Below are 21,060 nucleotides of genomic sequence, written 5' to 3'. Positions count from 1 at the left end.
GTAACCTTATTTTTGAGGAGACAAAGCTCCTAACCTGCAGATACCTAAAAATGTGTGTAGTGGTAAGGCTAAACTGATCCTTGAGCTGGTTAAAAGATGTAATAATACCATTAGCCACTAAATCTGCTATGGTGCAAATACCCTTGTGACCAAAATGTGAATGCACAATCTACAAGGCGAGGGGGAAAATCTGGATTCAGATCGATGGGGGTAAGAGTAGAAAGACAGTCTTCCAGAGCCTCTATCTTCCTAATAGTTCTCCATACTTTTAAAGTGTTCAGGAGGAGGAAATTACCCCTTACTTTCTCTGAAACCCATTTTTTTTTAAATATACATAATATTACAAGAGGAATTTTGTCCAGATGGGCAGCCTCTAAGTTGAGCCATGTAGATTTAGGGTAATTTCTAACCCATTCCCACAGATACCTGCCAAGGCAAGCCAGTTGGTAGTATCTAATATTGGGCAAAGCCAGTCCACCCTCTTCTAGTCGGGGCTGCAGCTTCTGTAGTTTTAATCTAGCTCGCTTATTTTTCCATAAAAAGGATGATAATGAGCTGTTTAGAATAGAGATAGATTTTTCTGGTCAATAGAACTGGGATCATTTGAAAAACATAAAGCAGCGGGGGAGTATGTTAATTTAAAAAAGATTTACTCTACCCAAAAGAAATAATGGGAGGGAAGTCCAGCGTGCCAGATCGTCTTTAATTCTGTGGATTAAAGGCACAAAGTTGGCTTTATAAAGACCAGATAGGGCTGGAGTAATATATATATACCCAGATAAACAAACCCAGAAGGGGACCATCGGAAAGGGGCAGAGTTATCTGATGTCCAAAGGGTATTAAAAGTTAGGGGCATAGCATCTGATATAGCGTAATTAATTAGCCTGAGAACCTCCCGAAATTTTTGGAGATCTCAATAACTCTAGAAATGGAGACTTCTGGGTTGCTTAAGAATAACAAAATGTTGTCGGCGTAGAGAGAGATTTTGTGCTTATGGGGACCTATATGAATACCTGTCATCAGAGGATCGCTCCGCATCACCTCTGCCAATGGTCTACTCTCTATTGCGAGAGTAAACAAAAGCGGGGAGATAGGACACCCCTGGCGGGTGCCACGCCCAACCTGAAATGTAGGGGACTTCCAGCCATTTGTAAGAACTGATGCTTGAGGGGAATCATATCAAAGACAAATCCATTTAATAAAGTTATCTTCCAGGTCGACTTTGGAAAGAACATTAAATAGATAAGGCCTCTAACATGTTTTAGCTTCACTTGAGGCCAGATATTTCACTGTCCATTTTTTACAGTTTTAACCAGGATTCTTTACAATAACTTATGCCATCAGTGCAATATGAAAAATGATATAATGCTACAAAGGAAAACATGTTTTAGGACTTCTCCAACCAGCAGCCATTGAACAAGAAGGTTTTTTTTGTGTGCGTGTGTGTAGGCTATCAGAAACAACTGACCTACCGTAAACCTGATGGCTCTTTTGCTGTGTGGGCCAGTCACCAAAGCAGCACCTGGTGAGGCATTCAAACATCCATGAACTTGTACATCCTCTAACTTCTGACTTCTTCTGAACGACTTCTGACTAATATGTTGCTCTTCTGCCCTTTCGAAAGGTTGACAGCCTATGTTGCCAAGGTGTTTGCCATGGCAAACAATCTGGTGGCGGTGGAAAACTATGCGATCTGTGGCGCTATCAAGTTTCTGATTCTCAACGCACAGCAGCCAGACGGCATGTTTAAAGAAGTTGGAAGGGTGTCCCATGTAGAGATGATTGTGCGTGAATTCACAAACTTACCTTATTTAATCTTGATGCTAAAAAAACTGAGTTACAAAAATCAGGATTTATGTCACTGACTGATATTGAACATGAATTAAAAATGTTTTTGTGAATGTATGCACATATAGGGTGACGTGCGTGGCACGGATTCTGACGCCTCCATGACGGCCTTCTGCCTCATCGCCATGCAGGAGTCCCGTTCACTGTGTTCTGACACTGTTAAAGTGAGTACAGCACAGCCATACATTGTTTTCTAATTTTCTTTGAATCCTTTTATTTCTTCATTTACTATCTTCTCAGGAGAGATGGGCAGAACACGACAGAGTATTAAAGGGATACTTCACCCATTTGCATTAGGCTTTGTATCATTGGAAACCTGGTAGTATTTTTTCATGGTCGTGCATCCCGCCCTCATTTTCCCCTGAGATGGGTAATCTTTGTATTTCTAAGTCTGAAAAGGAGCTTCCAGTGACGCAAAATGACGATTTTTGCGTCAAAAATGGAAGTTGCTTCCTGAGCACTGATGGGGTGCCCTGGAGCAAGGCACCAAAACCCCCTCCCCACCACCAGCTCAGGAGTGCCCGCTGGAAGCTGTTGCGGTTAGCGGGGTGAAACTACAACGCTAGTTCCTCATATTTTCGACCACTGAAGCTACAGACCAATCACAGATCAGTGGGTGGGAACTCACTCCCTGAATCGAAACTTAACGTCCGCCATATTGCTTGGAAGCTATGCTAAGCGGCTCTATGGAGAAAGCTGAGAATGGCGAAAAAAATATAAATATAGCGGCGAGACGGCTGCTGCCGACAGGCCGGTCTTGTGTTTTGGCTGCTGCGGTCGGAATCAGTTGAGGAAATGGCCTTAAGTGTTGAAGTAAATATGTCTGTAAATGTTTTTATTACTATATTTATACTGCTATATTGTATATTTTGGAGAAATTGCAACGATCGAATTTCCCTCTGGGATTAATAAAGTATTTCTGATTCAGACCTTAGTGGGCGTGGCCTGCGGTGCTGTGCATTCTGGGTTTTGTGTTATTGGGAACCGGAGGGTAGCCGGTTCAAGTCCCGGTGTGGATCAAAAATGGAAGTTGCTTCCTGAGCACTGATGGGGTGCCCTTGAGCAAGGCACCAAAACCCCCTCCCCACCACCAGCTCACGAGTGCCCGCTGTGGGCAGCTCCCTCACTCTGACATCTCTCCTTTAGTGCATGTCCGTAGGATCCTGTTTGTGCATATGTATATTTCAGCCTATGTGTGTGTTGCATTATTAACAGAGTGTAAAAACAGAATTTCCCCTTACGCGGATCAATAAAAGTAAAATCTTACTCTTTGTTTTTTAACATTACAAAAGAGCAGGTAAAAAAAAACATACTCATCGTTATGTTACAAAAAGCAGGTAAAAGACCTTACTTATTGCTATGTTACAAAGATCCGGCCTATCCATCATGAGCACTTTAGCAAAGCAGCAAAAGTTACAGTGGTAAGAAAAAACTGTCTTATTAAAAGGCAGAAATCTTCGGCCAGATCCCCGGCTCATGATGAAACAACCTTCACAGGTCTAGACTGCGCCGGGCTTGGAAAGGGATAGGGGGAGAGATGGGATAAAATGCAGGAAGAGGGATAGGGAGCAAGGGGGGTTGTTGGGGTGTTGTTCAGTCAGGCCGTCAACCAACGATCTCGAGGAGCCTAAGACAGCTCAAGAGCTCCTAGGAAAATAAGTGGTTAGTGACTGAGATTTATAGATAGATACATGCAGTAATATGATGTACTGTATATGCACAGAGAGAGAGAGAGAGAGAGAGAGAAAGAGAAAGCAGAAAGCAGCTCATTCCACAGAGGTAATCAGTCTCGTTACAGACTACACAAGGAAGTATCTCCTTATTTGTGAAACTTTTACTGAAGTGTAACTTTACAAGATGCTCCACTTTCCTCATTTTCATACAGGCGGCTGCTGCTACTGATATAACTATAGACTAAAATAACGACTTTTATCTTGTAAATGTATGACTTTAATCACGAAATCTCAGATTTTTTCCCCTTATACTACTTCATAGAACACAGCTTTCTGTAGAACTGAACCAACATGACCATTTGCTAAGCCTCCCCCATTTTAAACTATTAATACTCCTATTAGAGGAGCATTGATTCCAATTTTTTTGGCTAATTCTGATTCCCGATTTTTTCAAGGTCTGACCTGCTGATTCTTGTTTTTGTTGTTTCAGATTTTCTTTCTTTAAAGAACTATAACTGATCATTTTACTGTGTATTGTTGACACAATAAACAAGTCATCCACATTCCTTTTCTTATCATTACTCTTTAATTAATCTTTGATGCCTTGGATTATTGCTTGTTGTAGCTACAACTGCATCTAGTACTACAGCAAATGGTATTGTACTGTATTCAAAAGCTTTTTAATCTCTCACAATATTCATCACACTTTTTGTTTGTGTATTTTCCTTTCAAAAAAATGTTCTTTAATGTTGAATGTTTGAAATCTCTGCGTTTCATCTGTCTTCGCTTTATTCCCCTTCATCCTAACTTTTTTTTTTGTTCTATCCAGAGTCTGCCAAACAGCATAGACAAAGCATTGACCTACCTGGAGAATCGTCTGCCCAGACTTACCAACCTATATGCAGTTGCCATGACATCATACGCCCTGGCCAATGCTAACAAACTGAACAAAGAGATCCTTTACAACTTTGCTTCCCCAGGTGCTGTCACACAAATCAATAAAAAGTCACTTTAGTAATTTTGTAAAAATAAAATAACGCATTAGTGTCTTAGCTTTGGGGGGTAGATTTTCGCTAAATGCTGAATTTTACATCAGAGACTCATTAACATAGATGTTTAACTCCGATGTCAGTACCTTATCTGTTATATCTTTTCATATCCCTTTTGTAAGTTCATATTTTTGATACTAGTGATTTAGAAAGACTAAGACTAAGATCAAGCATCCTGCTGTTACAGCAGACTCACAAAAATGTATCTGTGTCTTCCTCAGAGTTGTCCCACTGGCCATCTGCAAAGGGACACATAAACACACTGGAGGCCACAGCTTACGCTCTCCTCGCGCTTGTGAAGATCAAGGTGAGCACTTTTTTAGTGTTCCAGCACATAGTAATGCTACAGAGAAAAACACAAAAAAGACAATCCAGGAATTCTGAATCTGAAAGTACAACACAAAGGAGGGAATAACATAAATATTGTTTTAGAAAAAAAACACAACAGAGGTGGGCAAGGTATGCTTCATTTTAACGTTTGCATTTTTAATGATTAATCGATTGTAATTGTAAGCCTCTTTCACAACTGCACTCCTGAAAGTTTCAAAGAGTTGCCCTTTCACACAGGTAAGAGATTTTCACTGTCGGATGAGGGAATGGGGGGTCTTTCTATGAGGCAAGACCAGATGTTAAAGGATGTGGCAGCAGAAGCAACAAAAATAAAAATAAATACCACCCTAAAGTCAAACGCAGATCTTTTCACCCTTACACGTTCCTTTTGTTCATAAAGGCCTTTGAAGATGCCAGACCTGTTGTCAGATGGTTCAACGAACAGCAGAAGGTGGGCGGAGGTTATGGATCAACTCAGGTAACACAGACTCTTCTCTCAATCTTGATACCTCACTTTTTTTAATCATCCAGATCCTCATAAAATATGTCCTCCTTTTTTACCCTCCCCCCTTTTTCCCCCCTCACCAGGCTACCATTATGGTGTACCAGGCTGTATCTGAGTACTGGGCCAGTGCTAAAGAACCAGAATATGATCTGAATGTGGACATCTTGTTGCCGGGCAGATCAATGCCTGACAAATACAACTTTAACAGGGACAACAGCTACGCCACGAGAACGTCCAAAGTGAGGATACTTTCTGACACAAGCTCTGAGGGGCTCATTCATTTCATCATTCCTGTCATTTTCTGTGTGTTTGTTTCTTCTGCTCATCCTAATAAATGTGTTTGTGCACGTTTGAATTCCTGCAGTTCAGCGATATCAATCAGAACGTGACTGTGTCCGCCACAGGCACAGGAGAGGCGACAGTTAAGGTATTTAAAATATATGAAAACAATGAATGGAAGCTGGCCTGCTCACTTTGAGTCAGGTCATATTCGGTAAACAGTGCGCTGTAACTGGGACAAGCAGCTTACCTCCGTGTAGTAACCTCTCCCACACAAAAGTGCCTGTTACTGCTTCAGAGACCACACCACTACTACACGGAGGTAAGCGGTCACTTTTGGCTCTTTTTTTTCCAAGTTAAATTTAACGTCACCATTTTTGTATTTGTTGGTTATTGAATCAAAGAACATTCCTTTCTAACTTGTGTGAATTGTATTTTCTTTAAATGGATGCCTGTTAGTTTCTCTTGTACAAAGATGCTCTTTTCTCTTTGCGCCAGATGGTGTCGCTGTACTACGCTCTGCCGACAGAGAAGGCGAGTGACTGTCAGAGGTATAACATGTCAGTGCAGCTCCTCCCAGGTAATTTGGCTCTACTTTTTAACTGCTTTGTTATTTGTTTTGTGTCTATTTTGTCTCTCTTACCTGAGTTACAGCATGAAACAAAAACAATCATGTTTGCTGCTTGCAGAGGATATGGGTGAAGATGAGAAGATATACAGGCTGATAATAGAGGTCTTGTAAGTACAAACACGAGGCATTTTTAAATTATCCTGTCCTCCATTTCCTGCATAAAAGGCTCTTCTTTCCTGATCTCTGTCTTCCTTAAGTTGATATTTGACCTGTTCTGTTCTTTTTTTGTACAGGTACAAAGACACAGAGCGTGATGCGACCATGACAATCCTGGATATTAGCTTGCTAACTGGCTTCACTGTAAACACACAAGACTTGGACTTAGTAAGAACTGTTTCAGATACACACATACAAAGCAGCAAAGAGAATATCAGAGTTTATGGCTAGAGGAAACAAACTTGTTTAAATGTAAAAATAATCATCTAACCATGTATCTGTGTGTGTGTCTGCGTGTGTAGTTGTCCAAAGGACGTGCCCGCACAATAGCCAAATATGAGATGAACACAGTCCTGTCGGAAAGAGGCTCTCTCATCATCTACCTGGACAAGGCAAGAGATCATTGTGGCATTTAGTCCTATTTCGTCTTTTTTTCCTTTCTTCTTAATGATCTCATCTTTGCCTTCTGAATCTCCCCACAGGTTTCTCACACTCGGCCAGAAGAGATTTCATTTAGGGTTCATCAGAAGATGAAAGTTGGAGTCATGCAACCAGCTGCTGTGTCTGTCTATGAATACTACGACCGTAAGTCTTAGTGTTACGAGATAGCACTGCCTAGACATATACATAAAACAAAAAGCTATCCCTAACCTGAAGTATGAAGGGACAGTGACAGAAAGGACGGGTTCTGACGATAGGGAAAACATAAGGCTGGGTCAGCCTTGCTCGCACTGGACGGCGTTGTGGGGAGTGACCATAGACTGTAAATATAAATAGACAAAGCCTGACTGACGTGAGCTATCTGTTACGACAGTGGGCTTGGGAGGCTCATCGGCAGCAGCTGCCATGCTGGAAATGCTGCCTCAGCCTAACTTTCAATCAACCTAACAGACTGAGAGCTGGAGCTGAGGCAGGTTTTAAGCCTCTTGACAAACCGCTACAGTACATCGCGCCCACCTGTCAATCATGTCAGCTACGTGCCTAACTATGAATAACACTTATTGTGAATAAAATGAAAATGGAGTTGTTTAAAAAAAAAAAAGTCACTGTACCGTGTGTGCCCATGAGGACAATAACTAATCAGACCAATTTAGTTTTTTGTACCAGGCTGTAAACATGTTTATTTATGCTGTACAAACAGCTTTTTTGCCTGTGTATGTGTATGTAACTTCTGGTGTTCCTTGAGCCAGCCTCAAGTGGACACTCGACGAACTGCAGGATTTTGTACTTCCGCAATGGCTTCATTTACCAAGACCGGAGGTTGCCACTTTGGAGCGACGAGCCCAGGCTTTGTCTATTAGTTCAGTTTTTGTTGTAGTTGGATCACAAAAAGAAGAAACAGGGCTGCTCTCTAACAAGTTCATGGGTGTGGGTCGGCTGTCTAGTCCGGTAGCTTCCAAGTCGGCATCCATACGGATCCTCTGAGCTGCCACTTTACCTGAGTCTTATTATCAACAAACCCATTCTATAGATCCCCCATGAAAACCACTCCAAATGAATTTACTAAACTAAAAACTGAGATAAGGACTAAGAAGAAGAAACCTAATGTTCCCTATCATCCCTAACACTTAAAGACAAGCTGTTTAAACACATGGACAAAACTTGAGGTGCATGTGCGAACCCAAATGTCAACATTTTTCACCCCATTGCACATGACCAGTGGGAGACCGGTGCCATCTGTGGGACTGTTATATAGTAGCTTCATTATCTTTTCTGCTTGCTTGTATAAATTCTGTGATTACATGAAGAACCCACAGCATTGATACAAAAGCGAAAACTTTCATCATAGCAAGGACTCTGTTTAGTCTGCCATTTCCACACTATCCTTTTTTTGTAATTTCTTGTCTCATGAGACCCCACCACCCGCCTTCCTCCCATCTGACAGTAAAAGTCCCCCACTGTGAGGTGCATTTGTCTACAGGCAAATCAGTACAGTTTTAGGAACAGTCTGTCCTGACATTTTCAGGAGCACGTGTGAAAAAGGCAATGATAGAAACATCTGCTGCCTCCAGGACTTGGACCTCTTTTATTTGTTTTCAAAAGATTTCAGAGTGAATAATTATGCATTATTGGATTTTTTTCAAGTATTTACTGTACATATTTACATAATGCAATTGCCATTTAATGTATGTTCTAAAAAATGTGTCTCTCTGGCTGCAGAAACAAGTTGTGTGAAGTTTTACCACCCAGAGAGGAGAGCTGGACATCTGCTGCAGCTCTGCAGAAATGATGAATGCACATGTGCTGAAGGTAAACAAAACACAATGATCTGATTGGGAATATTTGAATTAGACAAATTTGTAAATAAGACAAGTCTGTGAATAAGATTAAAACATGTAGCAGTAAACAAACATTTAGGTCCAGTCAATTCAAATAAAGATAAATTCAAGAATATTGATTTCAGTCTCCATTGTGTATACCATTTCTTAAACTCCCTCTGTTGCACATCATTTAGTGGTATGTTGCCATTTTTTTCCCTAGGATGGTAAAGGCATGACCCGCCCTATTCTGTAATTGGCTAGTAGCTTAAACGTTGTTACAAGCAAGAACAAAGCTGGTGGCACCAATTTATATCAGCTTGTCTCCTTCATTATTTCAAAATTATATATACAAAAGACAAAAGTGATATACTGCTCAGAGAATAAACCTTGTGGAGTGCTGGTTAGTTTGAGAAGAAAACTAAATTAAACTAGTGACCAGTGGAGCTGGGCGATGCAGCTCTAGGCATTCACTTTCAGTGGATACGCACCCAGGAGGTAAAAGTTGCCTTCGGTCTGACTTCCTGCCCTCTTGGAAAGCTTAAAGGGATACTTCACCCATTTGCATTAAGCTGTGTATCATTAGAAACCTGGTAGTATTTTTGAATGGTCGTGCATCCCTCCCTCATTTTCCCCTGAGTTGGGAAATCTTTGTATTTCAAGACCGGCCTGTCGGCAGCAACCGTCTCGCGGCTATATTGCTATATTGCTGGTGTAACACGCTAAAAATGCTTATTCATATTTTCACATGTTTTTCTGTCATTTAGTTATATCAGTGTGTCTAGTTAAACTAATTTAATTTCCAGAAGTATTTAAGTTAATTAAAATTTCTAAGAGTAAACAGTAAATACTGTGTGTTTTAGATTAAGATTAAGACACTGGCCCTTTAAGAGAGGCGCAGTGAAGAAGACAGAGGTGTGTGTAGGCTGAAAACGAAGCTTGTCTGAAGCTGTAGGCATTTTTCCTTAATAAAAGTTGCTAAAAGGGAAGATGGACGAGTTCTGACCGGTTCATTTCAAGGGTGCAACATAATTTTGGTGTTTCCACCTGGTTCAAGCAAGTTTTCAGCCGAAAAAAAGTGTAAAAGGTGAGAAGACGGCACCGCTGTGAACAACGACAGTTAGCATAGCATTGTCGTCACGAGACCTAGCAACAACAACGTGCTTGTCAATGCAGTAAAGGAATGGAAAACAAACATTTTTTTCAAGAAGCTGTGAGTATCTCAAAGACTGAAAAGACATGGATAATGAGTGGGAATCGCTACTGAATGATATTGAGAAGAAGCTTCTAACTTTAACACTCACTGAAGTCAGTGCAGTATGCGATAAACTAGGACTTCAGCCCAGTGATGAGGCGGACTCATCATGTCGGTTACTGAGGAGGCTGATCCTGGGTTACCTGGAGGGTGAGGAGATAACTGGTTTGGAAGATGATGGATTGTCTGCTATTAGCCACCAATGATTTTATTGACAACTTAACAAAAGAGACTGATGTCACTGGAGCTGATGGATCGACAGCTCAGGAGGTGAGTGGGCAGCCAGAGACAGTTGTGGGGCGCCCTCTGCTGGCACAACATGATCCTGCACCTCCACCTGTTTTATCACCACAGAGACTGAGCAGCTTGCTAAGTTCAGAAAAGGAGTCGGAGCAAGTCAGAACCGTGCTGCATCCGATGTACAGGAAAGATTTTAGGATCACTGGACAAATTGGTGAAGTGGGACAAACAGACAAACTGAATTTCACCAGCCTTGAAAGACAAATTGAACGTGGACTGCAAAAGGGCTATGAGGAAGGTGAGATTGTTGAAGCAGTTATTCCGTCCATTGCACCTGAAGTTAAATTAAAAAGCTATCTTGAAAGCAGACAACAACTGTCACTGAACTCTTTAAGACAGGTCCTTAGGACGCACTTCATGGAAAAAGATGCCACAGAGCTATATCACTCATTGACCCGTGCTATCCAAGAGCCAAAAGAAACTCCTGTTCAGTTTCTCATCCGCACCATGGACCTCAGACAGAAAGTGCTCTTCGCATCTGAGAGAGCCAAGGCAGGGCTGAAGTATTACACAGAACTCATACAGACCCTGTTCTTGCAAACATTGTTGACAGGTTTACAAGATGATGCAGTATGTGTAGACATCAAGCCTTTCCTGCAGGATCCATCTGTACCAGATGAAGTGTTGCTTGAGCACCGCCTACAGTCTGGAAGTGGAGAGGAGAAGTAAACTGTCATCTATGACCAATCAAAAAGGAGTGAAAGTGGCTATGATTCATGAAGAAGAGAATAGTGAAGTTGAGCAGGTTAGTGGTTTAAAGAAAAACAGAAGCGCTACACCTAAACCCAACCCGATACTTGAGAAGCTTGGTGCTGGAAATGAAGTCATTTGTGAAGCTCTCCAGAACCTCACCACACATGTGGCCAGTCTCAGTCAGGTAAAGATAAACCAAGAAGAAGAAAAAACCCATATGACTCTGCAGAAAAACTCTGTTGGTGCTATACAAAAACCAAGAAAGTGCTTACTTACTTACTTAAGCCTTTTGCTCCTCTTGGGTGCATAGGCCGCTGACGAATATCCTCCATTTCACTGTTTTTGGCTTTTCGCTCAAGCTCTCCCCAGTTGAGCCCACTCTCTGACATTTCTGCCTCTACACTTCTTCTCCAGCTGTTCCTGGTGCGACCTCTTTTCCTTTTCCCCTGGGGGTTCCATTTCAGGGCTTGTCGGGTGATGTTTGTGGCAGGTTTTCTGAGGGTGTGGCCAATCCAACTCCACTTTCTCTTTCGGATTTGTAAGTCTATGGGGTCTTGGCTTGTTCTTTTCCACAGGTCCACAGGTCCACATTGTTGACTTTGTCTTTCCACCAGATGTTTAATATCCTTCTGAGGCAGGTGTTGATGAATTGATGGATGTTTGCAGCCTGTGTGTTGTGTGTTTTGTTGTTCTCCATGTTTCGGATCCATACAGCATCACTTGTTTAACGTTGGAGTTGAAGATGCGTATCTTAGTGTTTGTGGAGATGTTTTTTGAGCTCCAGATCTTTCTGAGCATGTGAAACACCACTCTAGCCTTGTTAATTCTGCTTCTAATGTCGGCCTCTGTCCCTCCAGTGGTGTCCACAACACTGCCTAGGTAGGTGAAAGCTTCTACCTCCTCTAGGGCAGTGCTGTTCAAGAAGATGGGGTTTCTGGTTTTGGATTGGATCTTCATCACTTGAGTTTTTGTTATATTGGGAGTGAGACCAAGTTTTATTGCAGTTTCTGAAAGTCTGTCTGTGTTCTCTTGCATTTGTGTCTGTGTATGGGAAAGGAGAACTATATCATCCGCAAATTCAAGATCATCCAGCTGCTCCCACATTGTCCACTGAATTCCATTTCTCTTCCCCTCATGACCCAGTCAATAGCAAGAAGGAAGAGGAATGGTGACAGAAGACATCCCTGTTTAACGCCTGTCTTGACTTCAAAGCTCTGGGAAAGCTGGCCTGCATGCATGACTTTACCCAAGGTGACCTCATAAGAGTTCTTGATAAGGTTTATGATCTTTGTGGGGATTCCATAGTGTTCCATTAATTGCCACAGTGTTGTCCGGTCTAAGCTGTCAAAAGCTTTTTCAAAATCAATGAAGTTCATGTGCAGGGATGTGTTCCATTCAATAGACTGTTCAATGATGATGCTTAGTGTTGCTATGTGGTCTGTGCATGAACGATCTTTCCTGAATCCTGCTTGCTGGTCCCGGAGCCTCTTGTCCACAGCTTCCTGGAGACGGTTGAGAATGACCCGATTAAAGACCTTACTGGGCACTGAAAGTAGGGTAATCCCTCGGTAGTTGTTAAACTTCCTTAGGTCACCCTTCTTTGGGTGTCTCTTCGTCCTCCCAAATTCTCCCAAAGAAGCTGTAGAGCATGTCTGTAGATGTGTTTATATCAGCTTTAAGGGCTTCAGGTGGAATATTGTCAGGGCCAGCAGCCTTGCCGGTTTTCAGATGTTTGATTGCAGCTTTTATTTCAGTCTTTGTTGGTCTGTCACATTTGATGTTTAGCGGTGTCCTGGTCTGAGGAATGTGTGGCCTCTCTGTTGGTGATTGTCTGTTCAGGACCTTGAGAGAATATCCTTGAACTGTTTCGTCACTCATATCCCTCGTTTTGGCCTCCAATCTTGGCATTAAAGTCCCCCATCAGGATAATGATGTCCCTGTCTCCAATACTACTGAGTAGGTGGTTTAAGCTGTCATAAAACCTGTCCTTGACCTCCTCATCTGCAGCGTTGGTGGGTGCGTAGCACTGGATTATATGGGCTTTCACTCTCCTGCTGCTGGTATTGAAGGTTGCTGAGATGATACGAGAGCTGATGGGTTTCCATGCAGTTAGGGCCTTTCTAGTGCCTTTCGTCATCATGATTGCCACTCCCTCCGTATGGTTGGCTGCCTCCTCTTCGTGTCCAGAATAGATAATGGACTGGCCACTGGTCAATTTGACCTCACCCGACTGCGTCCATCTTGTTTCTGCCAGGCCCAGGACTGAGAGGTTGTAGTGCTCCATTTCCTTGGCAATGGTTGCAGCATTGCCAGCCTGGAACATGGTTCTGATGTTCCATGTCCCCAGGGGGATGGGTGTTCTTGGCGTCAGAAGGTGTGTCGGATTACCAGCGCCCTTGCGGGTTTGGCTGGTAAGCGTCATAGTCCCCATTGCTGGGGCACCTTCTTCAGCCAGGTGTGTGATTTGGTTTTTATTCGTTAGCGTTTCTGTAACTGGAATGTTTTTACAGGATGGGGTAGTTAACCCCACGCCTAACCCCCAACCTGGAGGGCCAGTTGCTGCTTTTCGTCTGACCTCTACTCTAGAAACCTGCCCGGCATGGTTGAACCTGCTGGGGGGTATAAACCCCCCACTGGTATAGCCTTCAGAGTCACGGAGGCACACAAGCAACCCCACCACGACAAGTTAGCAGCACAGCACGTCACAAGAAAGTGCAGTGAGTGTGAAAAATCAAACCCAGAGGGAAGGTGCACACACTGTTACAAGTGTGGCAGTAGTGAACATTGGGCTATTGGCTGTCGAAAAATAACTAATACAGCTGCCAGCAGTTGTAAAATAGATAAAATAGCTTGTTGACACATTGTCAGATCCCCCAGTAATGGCATATCCCGATCTTGAGAAGCCACTTGTGGATGTAGATGCATCTGAAGATGGTTTAGGTGCTGTCTTGTACCAGCATCAAGAAGGAGCCCTGAGAGTGATAGGATATGGATCACGAACACTCACTCCAACAGAAAAGAATTACAGACTCCACTCTGGAAAGCTGGAATTCTTAGCTCTTAAGTTGGCTGTGACTGAGCGATTCCGTGATTACCTCTTCCACGCCCTTCATTTCACAGTCTACAGTGACAATAACCCTCTGACGTATGTAATGAAGACTGCAAAACTGAATGCTGTGGGGCATCGTTGGGTGTCAGAATTAGCAGATTTCTGCTTCAGCCTGAAATACAGGCCTGGAACTGTTAACCGTGATGCAGACTTCCTATCTCATCAACCTGCAGAAATGGAAAAACTGATGTCAGAATGTACAGAGGAGTGTAAACCAGATGACATAGCAGCAGTTGAAGAAGGACTGCGAGCTCAGAAAGAAGGTGACACTGGCTGGATTTCAGCCATTACTTGCAAGGTAGATGTCTTAACTCAACAGACCACTCTATGTGAGACCACAGTCCAACCAATACCAGCTGAAAGTATTCAGTCAGGTCAGAGAGAGGATGCGGTGATAAATAGAGTAATCACTCTAAAACAACAGAATGAACGTTTGAGATACAAAGACGAGATCAAAGAGTCAGTGGCAGTGAAAAGCCTTCTGAGGGAGTGGCCTCGTCTTTATCTGAATAGAAAAATGGAATCCTGCAGCGAAAGACCATTTCCCGAACTCAGTTGGTAGTTCCTGAAAAGCTCAACTCACTCATCTATCAGCAGCTACATGAGCAAATGGGACATTTGGGTGCAGACAGGATGATCTCTTTAGCCAGAGAGAGATTTTTTTGGCCAAAAGATGAGAGAGGAAATTGAACATTATGTAACAAAAGTGTGCCATTGCCTGAAACAAAACAAAAACAAGCAGAAAAACAAGGACACCACTGCAGAGCATAACAACATCAGCACCTTTTGAAATGATCTCCATTGATTACCTTCATCTGGAGAGAAGCAAGGGTGGAGTGGAATACATATTAGTAATAGTAGACCACTTTACAAAGTTTGCACTGGCTTATGCAACACCAAATAAGTCAGGCAAAACAGCAGCATGCAAGATCTTTGATGACTTCATTCTCAGGTTCGGCTTCCCAGCCAAGATTCATCATGACCAGGGTAGGGAGTTTGAAAATGAGTTGTTCAAGAAACTGGAAAGCTACAGTGGGATACAACATTCACGAACAACACCATATCATCCTCAGTCTAACCCATCTGAACGTTTTAACAGAACGTTGTTAAGCATGCTTCGGACACTGGAAGAAACTCAAAAACCAAACTGGAAGGACTATTTACACAAAGTGGTTCATGCATATAACTCCACTGTCCATGAATCAACAGGATTTTCACCTTTTTTCCTGCTTTTTGGAAGAGAGCCTACTTTGCCCATTGATCTGATGTTTCCTAAAGAACACACAAGTCCACAGTCTCATGCAAGATATGCTGAGAGATGGCAAAGGTCAATGCAGGAAGCTTATGGCATCGCACAAGAAAACATGAGGAAAGCCGGTGAAAGAGGACACAAACATTACAACCAGAGAGCATGGAGCTCTGTGCTGGAACCTGGAGATCATGTACTGATCCAGAACTTCGGTGTATATGGTGAAACCTCTGGATGGTGAAGGTAGAGAAAGAGTACTGCACAGAAATCTTCTGTTGCCTTGTCCTTACCTTGTTGATGGACAGATTGAACAAAAACAACATGCTCACCTTAACCCACATGCTCCACTCTTCAACCCTGCCACAAATAATCCCCAAGTAAAAACTCAGGCTGAAAGACTCATTCAGAAAGAAAGGAGCCAGCCACAAGATGGAAGGGACACTACTGAGGACATGGGTCAAGCAGAGGGCACAAGACTCCTGGAGGAGGACATGCAGTAGCAGGAGATGAGTCAGAGTCAGGATTCAGACTCTGAAGTCCAGGAACCAGAGTCCCAGGTGTGTGAGGATCATGCAGTGTCTTCAGAAGACGACCATGCTGAGAGAGAGAGACATTTCACAAGGACACGTGTTACCGGCACCAGACCTAGGGGAAATCTGGACCGGCAGCAAAGGTTACACAGGCTAGGAAGCACTGCATAGCCTAAAATAAATCTGTGGAATGATAAGAGGACAAACTTTTAGCGTCTTGCTCATGCCAGCTCGTTTATTGTCTGACACATTAAGTTTTCCGTTACCAACACATTTCATCAAATAATAAAGTAAACTCTTTGACAACACAAATTAAAATAAAATACTGTTTAACATAATATACATTCACATACTTCAAAATAGTTTTAAATTAAATACATGTAGACAGATATACATCTCACAATACAAAGATATCAAAATAAAATAAGATTACACACATTTACTTAAGACGTCTCCTCCTCCTAGTCTCACAGTTAACTAAGCTTTACACATACAGCTCCATAAACATGAAATTACCAACAACACACTTTGCCGCTTGTCTGTACACAACCATTGTGCAGGAAAATGGCGCCGCTGCGTCACAGTAGCGTTCAACAATCAATGTGAAACAGAACGTAAAATATCATTATCACTATTACTTTTACTAACAAGCTATTGAAGCTAATACTTTTAACAATGTACAAAACACATATTCATCTTATTTGGAACGTTTGCTTTACTTGAGTTACTTACACTGACGAAACTACTCTTGTCTCACTTGGCTCGCGAGGCTAAACTTAGCAACATGCTACAAACTGATCTTACAAACATATAAAACTGTAGCTCATGTTACAACATGACAGCGAAATTAAACTGCATGTTCATTAGATACATAACCAGCTTAAAGTTAATATATAAAGATTCATATTACCTGTGGAATGAAAAGAGGACAAACTTTTAGCGTCTTGCTCATGCCAGCTCGTTTATTGTCTGAACTGCGCATGTGCAGGACTAAGTGATAAAGTGTCTCTAGGAATCCACAGTGGCATAACAGCGCCATCTCCTGGGTAAACTGAATATTACCATGTGAAAATCTGTCATTACAATTAGAATAGCTCATGAAATATTACAAAACAATAGGGGGATGTCTGTTTAGATAAAAACTTTATATGTAGCGTTTTCAACCTACTACACACGCCGACCAAGATATATCCTTACATATGATAAACTATGGAAGCCTAGTGTCACACCCCTAAGAAAGTAGAGATTTAAAGATACAGTAGCTGCTTAAGTTCATAGTTCACAGCTAATGTTAACGAAAGAGTTCATATTTGTTTGGATGAATAGTCACAGAGTAATGCAGTTTCAGTTATTCTACATCAGTTTTTTTCCAGAGATTGATTTCTGGCAGCTTTGAAAAGAAAATTCAGGGGACTACTGATTAATGCATTTATTCACAGGAATTAGTGTGTTACAGTGGTACATGGTGACACAAAGGGATATCTGTAATAAATAGGATTACACTGCAGAGCATGTATAATGTTTAAAACACATTAAGTATGTTGGAATGGTAATTTTTACCATATGTGACATAATGGACTTGGGAGGCCTACCAATGTACCAACAGATTAAGACAATACAACAAAACAGGAAAAGAAGTATTTATCTTATTATCCTGTAGTCATGCTGTGGTAGTCACTAGATGTGTAGTTATTGAAATTTGTGGGATTATGTGACTGCATACTGAGTATATTTATCTAACTGTGCCATAAGTGTATTCTTGAGGTTAAAAGTATTTTGAGGCAGCCTGTTTCCATAAAGGAAAATGTTTTGTCAACATTTTATTATTTTAGTGGGGGAGGGTGTAACACACTGAAAATGCTTATTCATATTTTCACATGTTTTTCTGTCATTTTGTTATATCAGTGTGTCTAGTTAAACTAATTTAATTTCCAGAAGTATTTAAGTTAATTTAAATTTCTAAGAGTAAACAGTAAATACTGTGTGTTTTACCTTTTAAGATTAAGACACTGGCCCTTTAAGAGAGGCGCAGTGAAGAAGACACAGAGGTGTGCGTAGGCTGAAAACGAAGCTTGTGTAAAGCTGTGGGCATTCTTTAATAAAAGTTGCTAAAAGTGAAGATGGACGAGTTCTGACCGGTTCATTTCAAGGGTGCAACACTGGCCGCCGTGAGGACGAGGAGCCTGAGCCGGCTCGAGCTGGGGCGGACTGGTAGTGTCGGTGCTCTCACTGTTTGCCTATGGACACAGACATAGAGTCTGTTTTCTGCCAGGAATTTCCAAGATACCAATTCCTTCTGGAAGAAATCTCTGAATCAGTTGGGGAAATGGCCGTATGTGTTGAAATAAATATGTCTGTAAATGTTTTTATTACTATATTTCTACTGCTATATTGTATATTTTGGAGAAACTGTAACGATCGAATTTCCCTCTGGGATTAATAAAGTATTTCTGATTCTGATTCGGACCTTAGTGGGAGCGGCCTGCTGTGCTGTGCATTCTGGGATTTGGTGTCTTTCATCCACATGAGCCAAGAAGGCACCAACTTCAAAATTTATTTCACATTTCTACTTCATATATGACCCAATGTCAATACAGATTAATGTTTCAATGGGTGAAGTATCCCTTTAATAGAAGCCAAGGGTAGTCGGAGTAGATCTCTGTAGCATTGCACAGGTGTGACAGAGAACTTAGCAGAGGTATATTAGACAAAGCAGCCTCTTGTAACACACATCTATCTAAACCTGACTGTACCTGAAGTTACAGCACCAACATTTACTTGAGAGGTAATCCAAATGTACTTTTGAAGAACATTTTCACAGAAACGATGGACCAAAGTGTACGACAAAACACAAAGACAAATTTAAAAGAGAGGAGAAAGGTAATGTAATACATTTGATGGCACTAATAAAAACAATAGTCTAATATAAATATAATTAAAAACAGGATTGGAAACAGACAGACCTAACACACAGTGTTTTTTTGGCATCTTTTGGTTTTAAAATCAGGTTTTAAATCATCAGAGAAATAGATTGATGTATGAGTTTTTGAAAAGTAAATAATATTGTAAATAAATTATATTACTAATAATAATAATATTGTACCTTTTCAGTTAATACATGTCTGTTCCTATGCTGCTATGATCGGGGTAATGGCAAAAGGTTGTAGTTTTAAAGGTCACATATTATGCAAAATACACTTGTTTTTCAAACATTCATGTGTCATAGACAGTCTACAAACCCCCAAATTACGTGAAAAGTTGTTTTATTCTGAAAATCAGATTTTGAGTTTAAAAAGATGATTATAATACATTCAATGTGACAATTACAAATATCTAGATGAAGAAAGACATAAATGTTAATTTGATGCAGAATTGAACGCTGTGGTTTAATCAGCTTTCCAGCAGTCCTTAAAACAGATGGTCAATTTTACGGCTTTGCAGAGACTGGTTTCGATCATAGTTCATGTCTTCGGGGTCAATTCGTAGATAGCAGAGCGTTCTGTTTCCATTAGATTGTTTATTCAAGGTGTTGTAAAACTTTATAATATCCTGTCCTCCAGAGCCTGTCTGAGAAGGAGACTTAAATCAGTTCCTTTGTTTCTTGGTAAAAAGTAACCCAGATGTTAATCCACAGTCCTGAGTCCTGCAGGAAGAGAGGTTGTAAAACGTGGCTGCTGATAACGTCTACACAAATATATAAACGTCACTCCCCCCTTCCATTGGCTCGAGAAAAATTCTCCGGATAATATCCGGCTGAGGTCTCACATCAGCCCACTAGGACTTGCTGTGGAAAAAAAATAGGAGTCTGGCCGGAGAAACTCTGAGTGAAGTCTGAGCGAAAAATTTGGCTGTTTGTGTTCACATGTACAACTATTATTATTATTATTAATATCAGGAGTTTTCTGCAAGTGTGAAAGCCCTGAAAGTGATACATTTGATAGTTAAAAGAGAACAGGAGGACTTTTTTTTTACTTCATTCTTCTTACACATGTGCAGGACGGGTTAATAAAGGGATATCACACACCACTTTGTCCACATGGTTGCCAATAGCGTCACAAAGAAAGTGCACACAAAAACTTCTATGAAATCAATGAAGCTATAGGTAGAGGCAGAGAGATATAATTTACTTACATGATATATCTCATGATTTTTCCTTTATCAAACAGTTCACGATTGTGTCCTGTAACGACCAAGTATTTTTCACTTTGCTCTCTGCAGGTATCAGTATGTACTTGGGGAGAACACTGGATTGAGTACTGGCCCACAGCAGCAGAGTGTCAGACTGAGGTACACAGACGTACCTGTTTGGGCATTGAGGAGCTGGTTCAACAGTATGAGCTCTGAGCGCATGCAGAAATTGAAATGTTATTGTCGATGATTTTTCTTCCTTGTTAAATAAAATAAATAAATAACCATATTTGGCTCAAGGTGCTTTGTATATCAGATCCTCATCAATCAACTGCAAATACAATGATGTCCTAAAATGGCTACACTGGAAGAAGAAAATGTAACTCCCAGTTTTGTAAGCATGTTAACACATAAATACTGCATGCGGGGGGAAGGCTGGTCTGTTCTTTACAAAGGATATACTGGATTTCTGCTATATTTATGTATAAAATGGAACACATTCTTCCTTTAAGAGCTTTGTAAGTGAGAAGAAGGATTTTAAATTATATTCTAGGTTTTATGGGAGCCAGTGCAGAGAAGCCAATACAGGAGTGATGCGATCTCTTTTTCTAGTTCTAGTCAGTACACGAGCTGCAGCATTTTGGACCAGGAAACATCACACTGGATGTTCTCAGACCGTAACTTATAACATTTCATATCATAAAGTAACCGAGGGCGATAGAAACAAGACTGAAGCATGTGTGAAACTTAAGAGGACTCCAAAAATATTCAGCTTTCCCCCACTTTAACATCATAACTAACAAAGTAACAGTTAAGATAGATTTAAGAAGTACACTTTATCATTACCTCCATCTTTCTGTCCATCTTTCTACAACAATATTTAAACTGTGGGATTTTTCTGGATTTGTTTTGTTTCCATATTAAATAATATTGAGTTGCACTTCAGAGTAAGGCCCTCTGTCTTTTCCTGACAACTTTTGTTTACTGCATCAAAGGGAAAGTAACTGGACCAACACTTTTGATACATAATGCAGTTTGTCTGGCTTAGACAGTTTAAATCCCATAAT

At 41.2% G+C, this 21,060-nt stretch overlaps 1 protein-coding gene across 1 annotated transcript in view; it reads left to right on the top strand.

Moving 5' to 3' along the window:
• LOC132986914 (complement C3-like) overlaps window positions 1–8,994 on the top strand; it is a 33,481-nt gene extending 24,487 nt beyond the window's left edge. Inside the window, exons 26-39 of the mRNA XM_061053615.1 lie at window positions 1,450–1,525; window positions 1,625–1,784; window positions 1,917–2,012; window positions 4,351–4,501; window positions 4,792–4,877; window positions 5,301–5,378; window positions 5,489–5,644; window positions 5,770–5,832; window positions 6,183–6,264; window positions 6,374–6,422; window positions 6,549–6,639; window positions 6,774–6,863; window positions 6,954–7,056; window positions 8,632–8,994. Coding sequence (XP_060909598.1) covers window positions 1,450–1,525; window positions 1,625–1,784; window positions 1,917–2,012; window positions 4,351–4,501; window positions 4,792–4,877; window positions 5,301–5,378; window positions 5,489–5,644; window positions 5,770–5,832; window positions 6,183–6,264; window positions 6,374–6,422; window positions 6,549–6,639; window positions 6,774–6,863; window positions 6,954–7,056; window positions 8,632–8,744 — 1,394 coding nt within the window. The 3' untranslated portion in view covers window positions 8,745–8,994. The remainder of the gene's footprint in view (window positions 1–1,449; window positions 1,526–1,624; window positions 1,785–1,916; window positions 2,013–4,350; window positions 4,502–4,791; window positions 4,878–5,300; window positions 5,379–5,488; window positions 5,645–5,769; window positions 5,833–6,182; window positions 6,265–6,373; window positions 6,423–6,548; window positions 6,640–6,773; window positions 6,864–6,953; window positions 7,057–8,631) is intronic.
• Window positions 8,995–21,060: the final 12,066 nt, after the last annotated feature.

The sequence above is a fragment of the Labrus mixtus genome, chromosome 2 (assembly GCF_963584025.1).
Source record: "Labrus mixtus chromosome 2, fLabMix1.1, whole genome shotgun sequence".
Lineage (NCBI taxonomy): Eukaryota > Metazoa > Chordata > Actinopteri > Labriformes > Labridae > Labrus > Labrus mixtus.
This window is presented reverse-complemented; position numbering and strand designations above follow the sequence as displayed.